Source organism: Elaeis guineensis, chromosome 4 (assembly GCF_000442705.2).
Source record: "Elaeis guineensis isolate ETL-2024a chromosome 4, EG11, whole genome shotgun sequence".
Taxonomy (NCBI): Eukaryota; Viridiplantae; Streptophyta; class Magnoliopsida; order Arecales; family Arecaceae; genus Elaeis; species Elaeis guineensis.
The window spans coordinates 53,073,549-53,089,768 of NC_025996.2; the positions used below are offsets into that span (position 1 = coordinate 53,073,549).

At 36.9% G+C, this 16,220-nt stretch overlaps 2 protein-coding genes across 2 annotated transcripts; both read right to left on the minus strand.

The window, feature by feature from the left end:
• Positions 1-1,538: 1,538 nt before the first annotated feature.
• On the minus strand, positions 1,539-3,500 carry LOC140857344 (uncharacterized). The gene is given in 8 exon segments (XM_073256134.1): positions 1,539-1,627; positions 1,630-1,662; positions 1,740-1,809; positions 1,900-1,916; positions 1,919-1,981; positions 2,072-2,249; positions 2,749-3,194; positions 3,287-3,500. Coding segments are annotated over 8 exon segments (948 nt in total). The 5' UTR covers positions 3,339-3,500.
• A 5,834-nt stretch (positions 3,501-9,334) lies between these two features.
• LOC105042826 (uncharacterized) lies at positions 9,335-11,915 on the minus strand. The gene is made up of 2 exons (XM_010920163.4): positions 10,708-11,915; positions 9,335-10,600 (listed from the first exon to the last, which is right to left on the minus strand). The coding sequence occupies exons 1-2, from the start codon at positions 11,755-11,757 to the stop codon at positions 9,569-9,571; spliced, it is 2,082 nt and encodes a 693-aa protein (XP_010918465.2). The 5' UTR covers positions 11,758-11,915; the 3' UTR covers positions 9,335-9,568.
• Between the last annotated feature and the right edge of the window lie 4,305 nt (positions 11,916-16,220).

Consider the following 16,220-nt stretch of genomic DNA (forward strand, 5'->3'; position numbering starts at 1 on the left):
TGAAATCTTGTGTGAAGTATCACAAACTAGGTTTGCTCATTTTTAGGGTTCAAGTATTTGACTAGAGTCAGTATGACTATCATCTACATGCATATTCTTACTGCCAACTTTGTGTACAATAATCTATTGATCCAATCAAAAATATAAGACTTATTCATAACAGTTTCCACTCTTCCTGGATGCTGATATTGAATTTATAAGGAAATCAACTTTTCATGGTTGTCCATTATTGACAATATACTGATTCTTCCAGAGTTCAGTTGTAGGAATCTTGAATTATATGCTGGTATCTTTTATCCTTGCAATCAATATGACAAAGACACAGATACAGTAGCTTATGAGTACCAGATATATAGTAAGATTGATCCATAAATAGAACTTTCAGACGTATACCCTTCAACCTTTATGTGACGTAAACCTCTAGATCAACATAAAATGCATTACAAAATATATTTATCAACCATATTATGTCTGAAATCACAAAATATACTGTTAATTATGATAATGCAGATGAATGAGCAAGTTTCCACTGCAGTTATTCCTATCCAAACCACTTACCAGCTTACAACTATGGCTTCCAGAGAATATTGTTTAGTGCTGAAGAATAGCAACTTCATGTGGTCTCAGTATCTGCAGCCATGAAACCATACTGTCTACTTGTGTATGGTAAACACCAACACCTCAAATTGACCCATACATGAGCAGAAGGGGAATGTATAAATGTCCAAACTTGCAACAAATCCAAGTATCTTACATTTTTCATAAAAACTTTTATGCATTTGTCTAGATAGCTTTGTTCAAGCAATGGAGAAGAAGCAGCACGTTGGAGATCATAGTCCATATTGATAGAATCTGTGTTGCAACAAATAGCCAGAACAGGCAACAAGTATTAAAAATAAAATAAATTCAGGGTTCGGCACCGCAGCCTATGACCATAGGTGGAGATGATGGAGAAAGTTTCACTATATGGTGGAGAGTATAGATATAATGGAGAAAACCAATACAGAGTCATAAAAAAAATCTAGCCTCGCAGCCACTCAAAAGTCACCCTGAATACAAGATGATACCATCTAAATCCTACAGATTCTTATGAAAAACATATTTAACACAACAAATTCAGGAGTGGGTTGAAGGCCCAAGGAGAGGCCCTTTCCCTTGCCCTTTTCTAAGTACATGACATCATCATGACAACCTATGATGCTTACTCACAGAATTCTATAAAGGGAAACAGCAAGCCACTGACAAACAGGAGAACAATCACATTGCACAACCTGAAATCATTAAAGTTTATTCTTGTTTTCTTTTCAAATGTACATTGTCTATTACCAACTCTCATCAGTCATATCTAACTCTAGGCACACAAATCCTAACACTACAAAATTATTGACAGATAATGTAAGAAGAGTACAGAGGAATCTTCTAGAGGTTCAACTAACTGATCAGATTACAAACCTTCCAGGAATAAAGTATATGGGAGATGCTGTCTGGTCATTTTGGAACCATCTACTTGAGGTCAAGTAATCTTGAACTGCCTTTTCTCAGCTAGAGCCTGGGTCAAGGATTGGAAGTCTGCAGTGGAAGCTGATGGATTTATCCGTCAATCTTGTTCCTGGGATGAAGAACTGGATATCACCATCAAGCAAGCACCTTGTGGAGCTATACCTGCGAAGAACTCAAAATAAATAAGCAAACCAATCCAATCCATGAAAAGATAACATAATCACTTCTAAGACACCAACCATAAAAGGAACAATCTGGCTTTGCCAAATGGCATTGCAGACTCTTGGCAAGGTGCTTCATGCTCACTTGCTGCATAAGCACACAAACAACCCACCTAAGCAGGTCTATCAATATATGAAAATGGAAGGTGAGAACGAAGAAACCAAATAGATCACAAACCACTGAAAGTGCTTCCCCCTTTGAATTGCCATTTCAGTGCGTGTTGGAGCACTCAAGTTCTGGTCCCCCACTGGAGCATTGGCTGAAATTGATAACCAAACATGTCATCCTTCCATAAAGCTATCCCTTTTTTCAAGCATACAATTACCAACAGACAGGATTCAAGCCATACCATGCACCCCAAGGACCCGGAGCCTCCTGAACTCTGAACCAACAGTGATGAGAGAGGTTGAGACTTGCAGATGGAGGTCACCGTACTGTGTAATGGCGACCGTGAGCAGCTCCCCGACATTCTTGAGCCGGTCGACCAGGTTTTGCAGCTGGGCCAGATCCGGTACCTGAACCAGAGTCTGCCAACAAAAGTTGAGGGTTTACAGAACTGAATGAAATCTTCAATGTCCAAAAGAAAAAAGGGATATCAGCATCAAATTATGTGCCAAAATAGACAGGAGCTCCACCAATTGCCTCAAGTTCAAAAATCCAAGATGGAAAAGGAGAGGATTGTCAGCATTATATTACAGCTAAAAAGAGGTTGCAGACAAGCCAAAAGAATGAAATTTTAATCCACAAGAGGAAAAGGAATTTAGTAATCCATCCCAGATTATCTGGAAAGAAGGAAAAAGAGTAGAGCAACACCAACTGGATGGGACTCAAACAATACACAGACAAAATAGGGCAAAAAAGGATTTTGATACCAGAAAAGGACAGAAGTTAAGCCAAATGCAGGAAATCCCTAATTAAACAAACAGAAATTTTTTCAAAAAACCTAACTGAGAAGAACCACTACCAATGCTAAAAAGTCCCAATTTTTCTTTTATAGGAAAAAAAAACTGAGGTAAGGTTGGAGACCCGGGGGAGGTCCTGGGCAGCATCAAGGGCAGACTGAAGCTGGAGAACATCGGCCCGAGAGAGAGGCTTCGAGATGGGGACATCTTGCACAACAGCCGAGCGCAACCCTTTTGTCTCAAAGGTGAGGAACGGCGTGGGATTGCGAGACCCGGCAGGGAGCTTCTTGACCAGCTTAATCTGGATAGCGGTCGTGTCATCCCCGGCCTGGGTCTGGATGGTGACAGCACTGCGGAGGGCGCGGTGGAGGAGGGCAGCGTCGATGGCGAAGGCGATACGGTCAGCGTTCTGGCTGGAGATACCGTAGTCCCGGAAGAGGACGTCCTTCTTGAACTGGGCGACGGACTGGACGCCATCGCCGCCAAGAAGGTTGTGGAGGAACATGGCGTGGTCGGGCGTCAGGTAGACATGGCAGATGCGACCAAGCTTGTCGAGGGCCGGGAGGAAGCCTGGGAATGAGAAAGGGATATAGTAGAGATTAGGTGTTTGAGGAAATGACTAAGAGGAGTGTTGAGAACGGAAAGGGATAGCGGGAAAATACGCTTGTCGAGGAGGTTGACGCCATCCTGGGTGAGGAATGCTTTGAACTTCATCTCCCGTTGGCTTCAACTTTTCAGCGGTTGTTTTGTTGCTGGGGAAGGAAGAGGATGGTTGTCTCCGGTCTCTCTCCCGCCTTTATAGTTTTATTGCTCGCTCCCGCGTTTCCGATTTCAAACAGCTAACAAGCTACGGGCTTGTTTGGTTCGGTGGAGGGGGGGAACGGGCACTTCCTGAAAAATAGAGAAGTATCTGTTATTTGATTGAAGTTTTAAATTAAAAAAATTATAAAAAATAAAAAGTTATTTATGAAATTAAAATTAATAATTTTTTTATTTTTAAAAATATCTTTTTAAGATTAACGATTAAATTTTACAAATATCAATGAATAATTGGGATGAAATACTGAATATTAATATAATAATATTATTATATTTATTATATTTTAATAATATTTTTATATTTTTATTAATATAATATTTTTTTATTATATTAATATAGTATTTATATTAATATATTAATATTTATATTAATATAATAGTATATTTAATATTATATTTATATCTATATTAATAAATTTATTATATTAAAATATTAGTATTATATTAATATAATATTAATATATATTAATATTATATTAATATAATAAATTATTATGATCTAATATTATGTTGTAATATATAAATATAAATATAATATTATTATTTATATAAAATTTATGAGCAAAAATGTATGGTCTTATATCTATTAAGGATATAATAGGTATTCTACGTAGTTTTCCTAAGAATATGGATACTTAACCAAACATAAGTTACTCTATAATAAATTAATTTTCCACCATCAACCAAACATGTAAAAATTCTATTATCATAAAATAACTTTACAGAAAATAACTTTCTGAGAAGTTACTTACTGAAAAAAAAAAAATCTTCTCGTGAACCAAACAAGCCCTAAATGGCATAGGGGAAAGGTGGAAATAGGCCCACTCAGGTGGAGTCGGATAGTGGTAGAGTGTAAGAGGGACCAGAGGGGGCCACCGTCCCTCAAAAAAATTTTAAAATACTTATTATCTATATATTTGTATATATGATGCCTCACCAATATTTTAATTTTACACAAATTACAAGTCCATCAATTTGAGAAAAGACCATATAATTAATTTATATATTAATTTTTTATTAAAAATAATAATTTTTTAAAAAGAAAGAATAGTTATTTATTTATTCTTTAATCTTTTATTTATTCTTCAATCTTTAATGTCGAAGAGATTATTGAGATTTTTACACAATCAAAATTATTTTGCAGATGGCATAAGATAATATTTTTTACTTATTTTATTTATATATAAAATTAAATATTTATTGATATTTTTTAATATTTTGACTATATATTTTTATTTTATTATAAATATTTTATTTAAAAATTTATTAATAAATTATTACTTTATTCTTCTAACATTTGATGTCAGGCTCCGCATTATCTAATAAATAGGTTTACGAATACAATCCAAACCTCACCTACTAGTTGAATGGATACTCCAACTTAACCAATGTAACCTAATTAATAAATAAGTCGAGTTGGCTATGATTAGTGCAATTACGGGGGCCTATCAACCATTGGGTTTTGGGTATACATTTTGTTCCATATCCGAGACATTGAAGTTGGGTTGGGTTTAGGTTTGGGTAATGAAGACTAATCAGTGGGGGTGGAAACCCTTCCCTCTCAAAAATTCATTGGGGTGTCGGCCACCATTGGAACTTTTACCATGGAGTCAACTACCTTCTTCTTTGATAGGACTGATGCCTATATTGTAGGAGGTACACTATCAGTGCTACATGGCATGATTGATTTAAAAATTTAGAGCGTGCACTGATGCAACCTTCTTAATGTGGAACATTTGAAATATTATTGATTTGCTAGTCGTGTAAATGATATTCAAGAACTCTATGCAATTGATATCAATATCAATAGTTTAGATGAGGATAACGATGAGAATGCTCTTGCGAGATATGTGGTGAGCTTGCTAGCACCATAGTGATCAATCATCATGCTTGAGATTGTTAGTAGGGAGGGAGAAGAAGGCTCATATTTTGGAGTTGATAGCAGCGAGAATCATGTGGTTTGACGATGGCTGATCTCAATGGCAAGTAATTGTGTAATGGATTGTTATCAGACTAAACTTGGTAGATCAAACAATTGTTTCAAGAATCTTGCACCTAGTGATTATCAAATCATTCATCATGATTTGAACAATTATTACATTTGTAATTTGACTTGCCAACAATACAATAATTTTGGAGTCCTCTTCACTAAAATGCATCTACAATGAGACTAATCAATGTACCCAATTTATCTTATTTCTATTTTTATGTTGTGATCATTACTGGAAAAAAATCCTTTCAAAATGAATAAAGCTTTGGAGTAACTCAAGAATGTTAATCGAAAAGTCATATTAACATTCTTGGAGTATATAGAAGCAAAACTTTACCTATAGAATTTTTGTTTGATTGAACAATTATCATTATGATTTTTGAATAGAACACCCATTATCATTACATATTCATGGGAACCACCCTGCCTTACTCATATTTACAAAATGATATTGCATAAAATATCTCTAACAATTCAAATAAAACCCATTCTATTTGCTCAAACTCTAAGTTAACCAAAATTTGACTATCAGCTATGATTAAACTTATTATGGTTCCATAAAGATAAGTTTACCTCTACCTTGCCTATGCAATTTAACTTATTTTTGTTTTACAGACGTAGTTTTAATTTCTATACATAATTATATAAAAATGTAAGGCTTATATGCACATTTTCTAACAACTACCAAGTTAAAGAAGTAGAGATTAACAATTTTTTTGCACTCAAAATATATTTAAACTATTCGAAACATATTTAGAAACCAACTCTGTGTTGGTAATTATGTTATTTGAAAATTGCCCATTAAAGAGCAATATGATCAATGGTCTTGCATACAATTAGTCCTCACTAGTGGGGTGAAAAGTAAGAAACAAAAAGACTTTCTAAGACAATCTTAAGAAGCATGAAAGTAATCTATTGTATGAAGTACAACTAATAGTGCATATCACATGACACTGTCAATATATTCTAATCATGTGCAATTATTAGACTATATTCTATTCATTAAAAAGATAGAGTTAAATGATGCACATCCTTCAAAAATGGAGTTCGAGAAGAAGAGGCATAGCCCCAATTCCTCTTTTATGCCTCCTCCACTATCGATGATCGGAACATCGAAGTCCAAAAAATCCACAAGCTCCATTCGGCCATTAGATTCTCTATTGTCCCCTTGCTTTTCACTATTGCCTTTTCTCTCCCACTCCCCAACTTTTTAATCAGATGGTGGAATGCCCCTCTTCTTCCTCTCATCAATGTACATTCTAAATCCATATATTTCTGCAAAAGCTACAAAAAGATCCATTAAGATTCATGCACCTAGCCTATGGTTATCAAATCACACCACTTGTTGTGTCCTCAACTTCATTGCCAATGCCTCCTTCTGTTTTTGCTATTTCATTGCCTTCATTTCATATTTTTTCCTAAAATAAACCATCCAATAAATACTAGATAACAGATATATACATTAATTACAAGATTATAAACATCATGAATACATGATCAACAAAAGATAAATAAGGTGTAAGATGTTAGACTACTGATTTAATATAAAAAATAAAATGATAAAGATTGTTACATTGATTGAGGGATTAAAAATACAAAAGAATACTAGGAATATAAGGGGGCTAATTCTTTTATGTTGTAATATATAAAAACTCACATGGTTGAGGGCGTGATTCTACCTGAAGCTTTTCTCTAGCAATTGAGACTACTTTTTTGAGACTCATATGCTAGAAGTGTGATCTTTAACATTTCTTCAACTTTTTGACTTTGTTCTTTTGACCTCCGTAACAGAGATTTTATTTGTTTGTTTTCTTATTTTTTCTTCTCTGGTTTCATAGTTCCTTGCTTTGTACAAATCCTGATTTTATTATGATTTAATAAATAGGTAGTGTTTGGTTTCTCTTTCATTTAAAGAAAGAGAACAAAAGTTTTATAGGTCTAGGGGTTCTCCTATCATCCTCCTCTATGTTTCCCATAGGGAACTCGGCTCCAATAGCAAGTACTGAGGGTTTCAACACAAAAACAGTAGATAAGAGGGCGAGAGGGCAAGAGGGAAAAGAGGGCAAGAGAAACTCTAATAATATATCAATAAAACCTTCAAATTTGCTAACCCACTTTATCATCAAATAAAAAAATTCAGGAATAAAAAATAGAGGACAATGAGGATTTACGATTAAGAAAAAAAAGAATCAACAAATAGAGCATTAGATCCCTCACCTCCTATTGGACAACTCCCATCCAACAGAGAGAAAAAGAAATGGGAGGCATATGATGGCCATGTGATCTCCTCCCTTCCCACCAAAAAAACTAACCCCTATCTAATTAAGAAAGGATGGATATTTATGGAATTTAGTGTCTAAAGTTATATCACATGACAATCATATGTTCACGGACTTGAACGGAGAAAGATGGCAAGGGTACATTGCAACCAAATCTTAAGTTTTGGGTTCTAATTGAAAAAGTTATAACTTTTGGTATATAAATACAAATCATGAAAAATTGAAGAGGTGTCGCTGTAATTTATCCTAATTTTTATATAAAATTATATAAAAATTGTAAGGTTTATATGCATATTTTTCTAACACTACTAAGTTAAAGAAGTAAAAGTAAAGATAAAACTATTTTTTTTGCACTCAATATATTTAAACTATTCGAAACATATTTAGAGACCAACTCTGTGTTGGTTATCATGTTATCTAAAGATTGTCTATTAAATAGCAATATGATCAATGGTCTTGCGTACAGTTAGTCCTTATCAGTGGGGAGAAAAGTAAGGAATAAAATGACTTTCTAATACAATATTAAGAAGCATGAAAGCAATCCATGAAGTATAATAGTACATATCATACGATACTGTCAATATATTCTAATCATGTGCTATTATTAGACTATATTCTATTCATTAAAAAGATGATGAATTATAAAGGACTTCAAGTATGCATGGGCAAGCTACATGATCTTCTTATTATTTGATTATGTTTGACATAATGTCATGCTCCTTGACAAAATTATAATCTGATTTCCAGTTAACTGCTTGTCTGATCCTTGATAAGGAATCTGGGTTTGTCTTCTGATGAAAGTTCGAACAACAACAGAGGAGTTCTTGTTTATTTATTTACAATAATGTAATTTTTTCGGTATATTGAGGTGGTGGTTGTAAGTTCACTACTTTTATGATCCTCAAAAACCAGTTTAATGTTTTCATGTACTGTTGCTCACATCAGCTATCACTGGACTAAGGATATGAGCTCAAAATTGAATTTTAATTTGAACAACTTCAAGTTCATTGTGTGGAGACCAAATTAATGTAATTTTTTTGGTATCTTGAGATGGTGGTTGTAAGTTCACTACTTTTATGAACCTCAAAAACCAGTTTAATGTTTTCATGTACTGTTGCTCACACACATCAGCAATCACTGGACTAAGGATATGAGCTCAAAATTGAAATTTTAATTTGAACAACTTCAAGTTCATTGTGTGGAGACCAAATTAATGTGCACCTTCACTTTTAGTCAACCTAAAAAGTAGCTTTTACGACAGTTCCAGTCATTGTGGACTGTTAATGATATGATCCTTCGCTGTGTACATGTTGCAGATGATATATTTTTTTTCACTCAGAAATCCAACTAATACTATGAACATTGGCTTTATCTAGCACAGGCTTCACCCATACTTGGTGAGAGGAGGCTAATTGTCCTAATGTCTCATCATCAGATCTTACCATAGCTGTTCTATCTCAAGATGCCTTCCTGAGACCACATCACAGCATTGAATTTCTGGGGTCCAATGCCTGCTCTTAAACTGCAGGCATGACAAATATGTTATCTGAACAGGTCATGCAAACTTCATGATACCAATCATAAATAGCATCCAGCCAAAGTGCAGCAGCCAAAGTGCAAATCAAATTCACATACCTAACATTTCCACTGGAACAAAATGATTTGAGGTCTCTACCGAACATTAAACACAAGAAGAACAATGAAAAGGGCATACATTGCTTCTGTCATTGCGATGACTACATCTGAACAATGTATAGGAGAGAAAAATATCACATCTTTGAAGAGCAAACTTTCTTGCTATGACATCAACCTAGACATGAGTAAGTTTGCAACACTAAAGCCACATGATATTGATGCTAAGAGCTAGCAGCAGCAGCAGCAGCAGCAACAGGAAGTGACAAGGACCTACTGCCACCAGCTTTCCCACTCCCACCACCAAGACTGCTACCACCACGGTGAAGCGGGCGATGATGATCAACCTCTATCTTCTTGCTGCCTGATGGCATTGTAGTTGGGAGGCTGTTGGTACAAGATCCACTCCTCAATCTCCTGCCCCGATCTTCAGAGTTGCGGGCGACATCTGGCATCGACTGTTGCTGCTGCTGTTCAGCTTCGTCGCCATTGATCGACTGCGAAGTCCAATATCGGTCGGTGGAATCGACTGAATTGGGCTCCCAAGAAGAAGACCAGGGCTGTCCTATGAAGCTATTGCTCCCTGCTGACTCTTGCGGCTCCACCTCCCCTCCCAAGTCTCTCACCGAGATATATTTGTGGAGGCTGGGCTCCATCAGATCATCCTTCACAACGATCTCAGACTCAACAAATGGCCCCTTTGGAACCAAACCCCTTCTTCCAAATCGCCCATTGAGTGAGTCATTATCGTTGTTAGAACGGTCTGCTTCAGAGCTCTTGTTTTCAGAACAGGAGGAGTTGAGGTCAGCCACTGCCTCAAGGATGGAGCAGGCCTTGGAGACACAAGCAGGGAGAGAAAAGGCAGTGTTTTTCTGGTGGTAATTGTGGATATCTTCGAGCAGCAAAGAGGTATAGGAAGCCGGATTGAGGTGATTATCTGGATTGAGATCCAGAGCATTCTCGAAATCTCTGGAAGATCTCCTCGAGGATCTAGTTCTTGTTATGGTTATTGGATGGAGGCTTTCTACTCCATTGCTTGTCAAATGAGCCTCACCATCCTTTGAAGCCCCTTTGACCTGCAGAGCTCCCTCCCTTATCTCATGCTCCATTTGCTGCTCCTTGGCTTGGCAGTTCACTAGCTGCTCACGAAGGGAGCTGGTGATTACATTGGTGCTTTTAACCCCATTCGAAACCTCCACTGCTCCTCCATTTCTCTTCTCGGATTTTCGCAAATTAGCAATGTTTTCACTCGCTTTCTGTGATAAAACAAATCAAATTACATCAATCTAAAAAAATAAAAATCAACCCATAGAAGAACAAAGATCTTTCATAAAGTCGAAAATAAGAGCCAAGTGATTGTCACCTGAGTCTGTGATTGACTTGGCTTCCTCAACCCTTCCTCCCCTTCTTTGGTCTTCTGTGCCTTATAATTACTGCTGCCATTCTGGTTTCCCCTGAGGGAGTTTTCATCGATCTCCGCCATCGGATTCCTTCTGTAAGGCGATTGCTCCGCCTTCCTGGACGAGCTCCGGCTGAGGGACTGAGGCTGAGCATTGTGATGAACGGCATTCTCATTTGCTGTCCTCGTGGTATTCGCCGGCGACCGGGACCGAGGGGATGCGCTCCTCAGTCCCCTGACCTCACCGCCTCTCTTGCTAGCCGCAGCAGAGGAGACCCTCGTCGTACCCGCCCCTCCAGCCTCGGTGACCAACCCACCACCCTTCTCCCTCGCTGGAACCGACACCATCTTCGCAGGTTGCTTCGATTTCTCACCGGCAGAGCTGGATGAAGTTGGAGCTTCCGATCTCCTCCCCGGCGATCTCCTCCCTGGTGATCGGCTCGCCCTTCTTCCCCCGCCACTGCTCCTTTCCCTGCTTCCAGACCGCTCCCTGCCGGGTGTCCTCCGGTGAGGAGAAGGCCTAGAGATTGGCTTCTCCCACTCCTCCTCCTCCTCCTCATCCCTCTTCTTCTCATTATCAAAATCGTAGCTCCGCTTCGAGCCCGAGTACCTCCTCCTATGCCCAGCCTTCCCTGATGAGCTGCGGCTGAGGCGGCCGCACTGGATAAGTATAGCATCCACCTCCTCCTTTGTGCAGCTCGAAGTCCTCACTGGGTCTAGAGGACTCCGGTCGCCACCGCTCCCACTGCTCTCTTCTTTTTTGTAGCTCTTCTTTGTGGGCGTCTCCGCTTTCTTCCTATCCTTCTCCTCGGCAGTGACAGCGGCAGTTTTCTTTGCAGCTTGGGTGATGACGAAGACCTGCTTCTTCTCAGTGGCTACTTCTGCTTCTGGCTGAGCTGCTGCTACTCTTTGCTTCTCCTTCTCCTCCTTCACATTCTTCTCATTTGGAACACATTTTGGAATGGGATCGGAAGGAGGGGAAGGGCTTTCCTTCCTGCTGAAACAAAGACCCATTTGCTGAGGAAGAGAGAGAAAGAGAGATGGGAGAGAGGAGGAAGAGAAGATGAAAGACTGAAAGGATGTCTATGGATTCCCAGCGTTTAGTATATATCCACCACTGCTGCTACGGAGGAGAGAGAGTTGGTAGTGGTCCGAGAACGAAGGGAAGGGGATCGTTTGGACCACAAACTCCCCCCCCTTGGACCGTACGATAGCCGTTGAATGTCTGGCGTAAAAAGAATTCCTTACTTTTGATCTGAGGGCCACCTTCCTGTGGGGCCCTGGTCAAATTATTAATTTATCATCTAAGTTTGTGTTCAAAATTTGGGTATTTGAATCTTCTAACGGCTACATTCGGAGCAGGTGCGATCAGCATCCTCCAGATTCGGCAGCAAGAATTGGAATAAGAGGGGGCGGGTAATAAATTTGACCGTTGGACACGTGGGATTAGAAAGGCCGTTGTTTTTTTTTTCCTTATTATTGCTTTCCACCCTTTATCTCTTCCTTTTGGAGTGAGTGGGGGTTACCTTTCCTGCTCCATACTTCACATGACATCGGACAGGATGGGTTTTGGCCTTTGGGTGGTAATTTGTACACCTGTTGGATTTCGCCTAAAAAAAAGCCACCTAACATTGACCAGTTCATATCATACACCATCTGGCTAGGCCAAGCACTTGGATAAAGCTATCTTAGGTTGCATTTGGTAGAGGGATGTGACTTTTGGAGAGCTATCCCTCTGCCATAAAAGGATAATTTATTCCGTAAAATAAATTATTTTTTGGTTGGAGAAATAAGCGGAAGAATAAGTAAGTTCATTGATTTTTGTGATTATTCGAATTTTAATACAAAAATGAAGTTGCCGTTCGACTTTTTGATGAATTTAAAGAGTGGATAGGGACAAAATTGTAATTAGGAGAGATCAGTTCTCCCTAAGCTGCAGAATAATTTTATTCCACCAAGATAAGATAATAGAACTATATGAAAAAGCGATCTCATTTGAATATGGCTCCATCCCGTCTGATGTCATGCTTGAAGAGGAGAGAAGCGCAATGATCACTGGAAAAAAGAAGCAAATATTAATAATACCATTTTGTCAACGAATCTATGCCAGAATTTAATAATGCTATTTGTACAACAAATCTACAATAGTTAGTGCTTGCGGAATCCAACTAACATAATTTTGGTTCTGCTACTTTCACATCCTTTGGTTTTATCTGTCCTTGGCAAGAATATTATTAGATAAGCAATATGCTTCTTTCCTGCCACACGCAACACAAATTATACACCACACCATACAAACCACCACCAGAAAACGATTGAAAGAGACATTGCCACAGAAAATAATAACCTAAAAATATCTTTAGACTCATCTCCGACCCTAGATCAAATGCACTAGCAAACACGCACCAAAAGCCAATTTTAATAGTTTAACCTTCTTAGATTTCAGTCAAGTTCCATGAGCAGATAAAAACTCGTTTTCTTCTGAGGCAGAGTTACAGGAAGGTCAGTTCCAGGTTTATCACCATAACCAGTGCTCAACGTACAACAGTGAAGTATTAGTATTGTTTCTGCCTCATTTTTTAGCTTTCCCATACCCAGAAAGCAATTAAAAATGGGTGCTTAAATAATTCAAGCATTCCATGGCCCAACTTTTCACAATTCAACCAGAAGCATTTAGGCATTTGCATTAGAGTGCACAAGCTATTATCTAACAAAGAAGACGAAATTAACAAAACGTGGCAAGAAATGCACAACCAAATGCTAAAATAACTTGGGGGCGTAAAATTAAAGGTCTGAACATAAGTTGTAAGTTTTCTTTCGTTTTTTTTTTTTTTTTTTTTTAAATAACATAAGATGTAAGTTACGGGTAGAAAAAAGCAGAATAATGAAAAATGATGAAATGCAATATCAAATAGCTGACTTAAATTTCTTGCTAAAATGCAAGAGAAATATGAAGAAGCAGATGGTGTTCTGCTCCAGGATTTGATATAGAAATAAAGAAAACTAACCTAAACAACCAATGGAATTCATACTTCATTTTCTCTATAGCATCAGAAATCCTTTCTTTAGACACATCTAATTGGAAGCATTTAGAGCATTCTTTACTAAAAGTTACAAGCACACTCCAGCAAATGTCGATAATATATGAATCATTGGAAATAAATTGGTATACAAAAATAAAAGAATCAAGATAAAACTCCATACATGGGAGTGCAACACATTGCAAGGAATCAGCTTATTAACAGTAAGATGTTACATGTTATCCAGATGAACTGCAGAAATACTTTCAAGGTCCCATAAATTATTTTATAAAATAGATAAATAAGAGACTGAGCAAAAAGAACTCTGTATTGAGGTCATATGTAAGTGGACTCTTGAAAAGGCTCTGTTGGTATATATTATCCAACCTTATCATTATCTGGACACGTGGTAGTAGATTATCTGAGTTAATAGTTTTCTCAAGGTTACATCGGCTTATGACCGATTTGCCTCTTCAGTACTATTTGTTAGTCGACTTAATCCAAAACTGCTGGTAGGCAGAATGCTCATCTCGATTTGTATCCAATCTGCATCACCTTACTTCGGTACTCAACCGACATGATTATTAACACTAAAGGTATGATGTCTAGTTTAGATAGTCACCGATATTAGCTATTCCACATCGGTCTATTACCGACGTGCCATTAGAGATACAGATGTTATTCGATAGCTGTCATCCAGCTCAGTAATAACGGTCTTTCAGCTATATTCCAGTTCATCGTCATGTAGGCAACTGCCCCACGATCTCTACACAGCTGGTCATTCTGTTATAACAACCTAATGACCTAATAGATTTCTAACGGCCTAACAGATCTCTAATAGCCTAACAAACTTTTCTTAAGGCTTCAGCGAGCTCCCTCTATATAAGAAGGATAGGGTACTCTCCGAGGGTAAGTCTGAACTCATAGAGACAAAACTTTGCTAAATTTCTTACTGAAGAAAATTAGAGTTCTCTCAACTTAATTTCACTTTCAAATTTATATTTCTTGCTTTCTACTTTTTCATTTTTACTATCTGTTCTTAAGGTCCCGACTGACTTAAGTATTGGAGGATCCTAAACCGAAGGGTATCTTATGATTTTGGGACTTCTTTTATAGATTTGTTTGTAGTCTACATCGGCTTAGCTCAACCCTCAGCTCTCCAACTCGGTTCATTAGTGATCTCAACATCTATCTTCCGGAGCCTCGCAGCAACAGGCTCAACAGCAAACAAACGGAAAGAGCAACAAGCATGATGATGATAATGATGATGATATAATGATCATGTTTCCTTAAAAAAAAAATCATGATAATGATCATCATTATGATAATTACAATGATAATGATAACGATGATGATGATGATAATTAAGATTCTAATAATGATAATGATCATAACAATAATAATGATGATAATGATAACAGTAAAAATAATAATGATAATTATTATGATGATGATAATAATAATAGTGCTAATATGATGATGATGTAAATCCAATACCAAAACATGAAAAGTATTAATAATGTTAGAAGATCATTATTGGATGAAATAAGCATGAAGAAAATGAAAGTCCGGAGAGAAAATCGATCAAAATAACTCATGAACTAGATCTTGATTATGTGAAGAATGGTAACCACTATTACTTCAGTGATCATGACCACAAATAGTAAGGACAAGATAACTCAATCACGTGGCCCATATCTTCCTCATATTAATTTACAAGGAGACAGCAATGAAGAAGTTGCACAGAAAGTTGATCTATCAGATTAACAAGGAAATGGAAGTATTTCCATCAATTAGTGACAAATTTCCAATATTAGTTAGAAAGATTGACAAAGGATAAGCAACCACATGCCATTTTTTTTTCTTGAAAAACATGACAAACTAGAAGAACTCAAGCCAACATCCTTAAGTAGAATCAACTTGATTATTTCTTATAGAGCTCCCTTCATCACAACCCTTAATATTAATCAATAAATCCATACAAAATCCGGTCCCTTGTATAAGTCATTCAAAATTTAACACTAGCAAGATGTTTTAGTTCAATTAAAAAAAAAAATCCAAACTTTGACTTGAATAATTAATATACTTCACCATCTTCAACAATCACAAAAAAAATTAAAAAAAAAATCTAATCCAAAGATAGTAATACAAATTATTAAAGATTTCATCATAACCTGTATATCATACTCTGACAAAATAATTTTTTTTTTAATTTAACAACAATATCAAAATACTTTTGATCCACTTAGAAAAGTAAACTTTTGACATGAAATTCAATGCAACTTGAAAGATCAAAAAATCATATTCAGAATATGATATTTTGAGTAACCAAAAATTTCACCAAGATGTGTATCTCATATTCTCACAATAAAATTCAAGTATATTTTTCATCTAAGATTGAGTTTTATATATGATCCTCTTATAGATTCAATGCTCAAAAATATTTCTCTCTCATAT

Coding starts and splice junctions, on each gene's coding strand:
- LOC105042826 (XM_010920163.4), bottom strand. CDS start 11,757: ATGGGTCTTTGTTTCAGCAGGAAGGAAAGCCCTTCCCCTCCTTCCGAT. Junction 10,601..10,707: donor CAAGTCAATCACAGACTCAG/GTGACAATCACT, acceptor GTTTTATCACAG/AAAGCGAGTGAAAACATTGC.